General features: G+C 33.7%; 1 protein-coding gene across 1 annotated transcript in view; it reads right to left on the bottom strand.

Moving 5' to 3' along the window:
* Positions 1 to 6,261, bottom strand: part of LOC106462376 (protocadherin-like wing polarity protein stan) — a 210,089-nt gene that overhangs the window by 48,562 nt on the left and 155,266 nt on the right. Inside the window, exons 6-8 of the mRNA XM_022389630.1 lie at positions 4,259 to 4,487; positions 2,637 to 2,841; positions 2,122 to 2,231 (exon numbers count right to left, since the gene is read on the bottom strand). Coding sequence (XP_022245338.1) covers positions 2,122 to 2,231; positions 2,637 to 2,841; positions 4,259 to 4,487 — 544 coding nt within the window. The remainder of the gene's footprint in view (positions 1 to 2,121; positions 2,232 to 2,636; positions 2,842 to 4,258; positions 4,488 to 6,261) is intronic.

The raw sequence follows: 6,261 nt of genomic DNA, 5'->3' as shown, positions 1-6,261 counted from the left end.
AGGGTGGCTTTGTTAATTTATTTAGCATCAGACCTAGTTTCGGGACCAGTTGGAGTTGGAGTAAGACCTATCTGCCAATTAAGGGTGTATCATTATTGTTGAGAAACGATTTGGCTGGGGTAAAAGTTGTTGCCGAACCTAAAATGGTTAGTGAGCTGATCACTGTTTCATCTAAGGATGATGCTGTCATTGAAGAGAATCTCAATGTGTTTCCCTCGTGTGATGTGACTCGAGCTCAAGCTAAGAAATTAAGTCAAAAACAAGTGATAGACATGGATTCAGTGGACGATATTATAGATTTGTCTACGACATTTTTGGGATCCGACGGGGATCTTGTGGATGATCGTCCTACTGACAATACCTCGGTGAGTGACAACGATGGAAGTTGAGGGATCACTCCCAAAGGATGAACTGGAGAAAGTTCCAAATGATTATTTTTCAAAAATGGTGTGCTTATGAGGAAACGGAGACCACCAGATGTGCCAGCTTCGGAGGACTGGGGTATTGTTTATCAAATCGTTGTTCCCAAAGCATATCGTTCTGAAATATTGAAAGTTGCCCATGAACTCCCATGGGAGGTCATTTAGGTGTCAACAAGACATGTAACAAAATAATGAGACATTTCTTTTGGCCAAAAATTAGGCAAGACGTTTCTCTGTTTTGCAAAACTTGTCATACCTGTCAGTTGGTTGGAAAATCAAACCAGAAAATTCCTGTTGCTCTTTTGAAACCTATCCCAGGTTTTGAAGAACGTAAGTTCCATCCTGAAGACATGGTCTTAGTATTGTTACCCATTATGGGATATCTTATCAAAAGAAGAAAAAAAGGAAAGAGAGAAAGAAAGAAAAAAAGACAACACACAAAAAAACAACAACATGAGGCAGTTAAATTACAGTTTATCAGTATGAGAATATGGTTTGAAGGTAATCCATGTCATAAGGATTGATAACATTTGTGCCGATGTATTTTCATGTACTATGTACTAGGTGATTTGTATTGGTTGTGTTCTATTCTGTAATTATTATTGAAGTTTTGTAATCTTTTGAATAATGTGTTATATTTAATGTAATGTTGTCAATATATATATAATATCATATTTAATAATTGTCTAAGGCCAATTTTTAATTCTCTAAGGAGGGAGTTGTAATGAACTTGTTATTATATATTTATTTGAATATCAACATTTGTTTAGATGAAATTTATATTTAGAAACATACATGGCGTATACTGTTAAATATGTATTGCGAATTCTAATACGTTTGTTTGTTTGTTTATTTATGAATTTCGCGCAAAGCTACACGAGGGCTATCTGCGCTAGCTGTCCTTAATTTAGCAATGTAAGACTAGAGGGAAGGCAGCTAGTCATCACCACCCACCGCCAACTATTGGGCTACTCTTTTACCAACGAATAGTGGGATTGACCGTCACTTTATAACGCCCCCACGGCTGAAAGGGCGAGCATGTTCGGTGGGACGGGGATTCGAACCCGTGACCCTCAGATTGCGAGTCGAGCGCCTTATCCACCTGGCCGTGAAGGGCCTTCCAATACTTAAAATGCACACAAATTAGCATTCATAATGTTTTTGTTTACAAATTATAAGCCTCACACTACATATTAAGAAATTAAAACATCATCTGTAAGTATTACTTTTAAAACATAAGCAGGAACAAATTCAACCCTTATTTCAAAATAGTAATACTGAGTTCGAAAAACTAAGTAAAAATAAAAAGAAAGAGTTACACATGACTGTTGTTCCTTAAAAAATGTGAATTCCACATTGGTTCTAAAGTTTTATGAACACATATTAGGAGTTTGAAATATATAAAATAAGAGTTTTTAATGTTATTTAAAAAAGTAAAATATATGAGACTGAATATTTCATAAACATATTCCCAATACTACAAAGGGTGAGGCCTTGAAGACAAAATGAGCCCTTGGTGGTAGTTTATGTTGTGATACATTAAACATTTATGAGGTAATGGCAATGTTGGTTTCCTAAAGAAACATAAGAGGGTTTTATTTTATTGAGCTACAGTACGTTTGTATAATAAGCTTCACCAACATTATATTAAAAAATCTAGTAACTATTAACCACAAACATTAGCAGGAGAGAAAACTACCTGGATTCTAGAATTTGAGTAGTTTTATTAGCACACGCATAGTTTCCTAGTTCTATTCCAGACTTGATGGCCAAAGCAGTGTCACAATCATCCACAGTAAGAGAAACAGTCTGTAAATAGATGTTTGTTAAAAAACAAAAGTGAATAACACTCGTATATATTTATATTTTTCTGGCATAATTACTACTCTGTTTGTTACATAAAAATAATTGAGATGAGAGACATAACAGAAAAGATATTTCATTAATGACTACAATGACTTTGATTCATAAAATTGTTTTTGCTCTTCATTCTTGATCTTTCCTGATCATTAAAAATAAATCTAAATCTAGCTCAGTCACATCACAGAATAAACTAAGTGATTTATATTAGCGATACGAGATTAGAACGCAATGCTTCACCTCTTACTATAAAAAATATTAATGAACCGAAAACTATTAATAACATATTGATTTTACGAAATGCAAAACTAAATATACTTTCTTAAAGAAGTATTTTGAAACAAAATCACTCACTCTATTCAAATACGCAACTTCCACCTTATGCCATTTGCCATCGCTAACGCCCCCTGACACCACAGCTGACACTCGTGAAATATTAATTCCCAGACAAAAAGTGAAAACCACTTGTGAGTCGATAATTTCAAGGGCAATAAAATCATGTTTATCGTTATAGCGTCCGTTGTAAAGCAGCAAAGCGTTTTTCTCACGAGTGGCAAAACTACAAAAAGAAATATTATCAGCACACAATAAGAATAAAACTAAAATTAGGAACTTTGTGCGTTACTAAGTATTAAGAGAAATGTTTGAAAAACAATAATACGTTTCTTTTTCTTTTGTATCCTATCTATTTTAACTCGACAGTAATCATATTTAAAAATAAACATATCTATATAATGTGAGTAATATTTAATTTTAATTATTTAAAGTTTTAAAGTGACACTGAGCTACTCAAATATAACATTTTTACTGTGACTCAAAATTTAAAAATGAAGAAAGCTATACTCTCCCCTTGATGAAGAAATGTCTATACAAGTTAGCAAGTGCAATATCAGTCAGTTTTAAAATCTCGAAAATTTAAGAAAAGTAAAACACGAGTAACATGTATTCTTACACTTTTGGGTGGCTGATATCTGGAATGTTGAAAAAAATAAAATGTTGAAATAAATTTCAAATTACTATGCTAAATGTTCAATAAATGTATTTTAACACCATTAGAAATAGTTGTTTAGGCATAGCAAATAGGAAAATTCACAAAAACATTGACCATCTTATAAAACCTGACTATAGCCAAACTGTCAATAAGCCAAATACGAATATTACTGTATGTTTATTTTGCATCTTGAACGTGATGGCGTATCCCCACCAAACAAAAACCATGTTACTGTTCAATTTTCTTTCAGCCAGAGTTGGCCAACTTCCCTCCCCTCCCCCCACACTAGATCTTGATTGAATTTTATGGACGACCAGATTTTACAGATTTAAGAAATTTTTCTGTTTTTTATTGTTGTTGTTTTGTTTTTTGCTGTTGTTGGTTAGTTGAATAATATCTAGTATCTTGTCATCGAAAGGGTCTTTATTTATTGCTCAATTTTTATGTTAATTTGTATTTCGATGTTGTTCCAAAGAATCTACCCGAAATATGAGTGGGATACACATATTAGTTCAGCAAATATTAATTAGGTTTTTTTTGGTTTCCGAAAATGACTATCACGGCATTATTTATTATGCACTTTAAATGATATTTAATAAGTTGTTGTTTATTTTTTAATAGCTATCTTAAATTTGATAAACGACCAGTTCCACTTACACGGTTTTCCTCGCCTCTGATTGGTCGAGCCTGAAAAGCGTTCTCCTGCCTATATTTATTGATTGCACAGTTTTAATTATGTATATGTTTGTATGGATTTTGTCACAAGATATACTTAGACTCTACAGATGATACTAAAAATATCATTATATTTACACAGAAAATATACACGACAGGTAATCCAAAAAATCAGACAGGCCTACACACATTATGATAGGTCACAAAAACATCTACTGTCACAGAGTTATGAAGGAAATATATTAACTACATACTTAACGCTAAATTGAAACCTCAGTTATTTTTTCTTTTTTTTTCTTCTCCGACTTACCTGAGCTTAACGTTCAGCCTGTGGCGCTGACGAAGAGCAGGAAAGGTAAGAAATGATCCACGTGAAAAACTCCGAGCTCTTAGTTCACACAGTCTTGTGCTCCATGAGGAGTGCGTGCAATTTTCACAAATGAAACCCCCATCTATCAAATTTGCACACTGCGATCCACCTCGACACACACCGGGAACCGAACAGCGGTCCTCTAATAGGTTTAGTTCACAGTTTCTACCTATAAACACATCATTCATATGTGTAAATATGGCAAGGGGTTTAATGATTAAAAGTCTTAAAACATTTAACAATTTTTTAGGAGTCTGTAAACGTAACAATTGATTATACATGCTCAGCATTATACGTTGAAGATATTAAAAGCAACACTTATTTACAAATAACTAACTTCAAATTATAGGCTTGTTTACTTCTATCAGCAAACAGTATAAGAATTGATAAGATTGACATTTACACCAATTTAACAATGACAAATAGATTAATCAAGTTACCCAAACAGAAAAAAAATCCATGATCTACAAGCTGCATTTTCTTTTCGTAATGCAGTTGTAAAAAGAAATTTTAGAGTAATCCTATCATTTAATTAGAAACTAATTTTATTTAAATTAACTTAAGTTGAAATTGGACTTTCAACAACAGGTTGAGCCCTTGGTGACTTTACATATTAGCGGCGCCTGACGATTTAATTCAACTTTATTTGTCCAAAGGGATTCCAAAACACAGGAAATGATAATTGTAAAAATAACATTAAATACAATATTTTTTATTTATGTTAATTATATTAAAACAGCAGTAATAGACAAGTTAAGCTTTTGTGTTTTTCAATAAAGTTACTTTAATATCTTAAAAAACCAGAAGTAATAATAAATATAAATATTTATTTTAGTTTTAGAAAACCTGGCCTGGTAGTTAGGGCAGTCGACTCACAATCGGCAGGTCGCGGTATCGAAACCCATAATCAAACATGCTCGCCATTTCCGCCGTGGTAGCGTTATAATATGACGTTTAATTCCACTATTTGTTGTTAAAGAGAAGTCCGAAAGGTGGCGGTGGGTGGTGATTATTAGCTGCCCTTTTTCTAGTATATGACTTCAAATTAGGGACGACGAGCGCAGACAGCCCTCGAGTATTTCTGTAGAAATCCAGCAAACAAATGTACAAAACCTGCTTGAAATTAACTTCTTAATACGTCTCCAAATACAGTGGGGATGAAAACCTTCCATAAGAAAGTCTTTCACGACAGCCAGGAAAATTTGAAATGGTTTTGTTTGTTTGCCTGTAAGCGCAAAGCAACACAATAGGCTATTTGCGTTATGGCCACCGCAAGTATCGAACCCCGAATTTTAGCGTTTAAGTCCTCTATTTTACCGCTGAGCTAGAAGGGCACAATTCAAAACGGACTAATATATTAATTTTTATTTGCCTTTAAGCGCAAAGCAACACAATAGGCTATTTGCGTTCTGGCCACCGCAAGTATCGAACCCCGAATTTTAGCGTTTAAGTCCACTATTTTACCGCTGAGCTAGAAGGGAACAATTCAAAACGTACTAATACATTAATTTTTATTTGCCTGAAAATATCAAAGGTTCCTGAACGAGGCACTTAAAGGTTATTTTTAATTACAAATAAACTAAGTTACAAGTTTTACAAACTCAAAATTGTATACTCCCCCACCCTTTGGTGGCTCAGCGGTATGTTATGTGCCGAATTAAAGCTCAAAAGGTCAAGACTATAATATTTAAGAACTACATGTGAATTTTAAAATGTTCCAGCAAACAGGGTTAAACTGATAAATATTACATAGCATTGTGTGTAACAACTGTGGACGACTCAGTATTTAAATTACCACACAATGATCACAAGTATGCAAATAACTCAAGCGATCACGATATGGTACTATTAAAAAAAACAGTATGTGTTCGGTTTGTTTTGAATTTCCCGCAAACCTACACGAGAGCTTTCTGCGCTAGCCATCCCTAATTTAGCAGTGAAAG

This window comes from Limulus polyphemus, unplaced genomic scaffold, assembly GCF_000517525.1.
Source record: "Limulus polyphemus unplaced genomic scaffold, Limulus_polyphemus-2.1.2 Scaffold1153, whole genome shotgun sequence".
NCBI classification, from domain to species: domain Eukaryota; kingdom Metazoa; phylum Arthropoda; class Merostomata; order Xiphosura; family Limulidae; genus Limulus; species Limulus polyphemus.
This window is presented reverse-complemented; position numbering and strand designations above follow the sequence as displayed.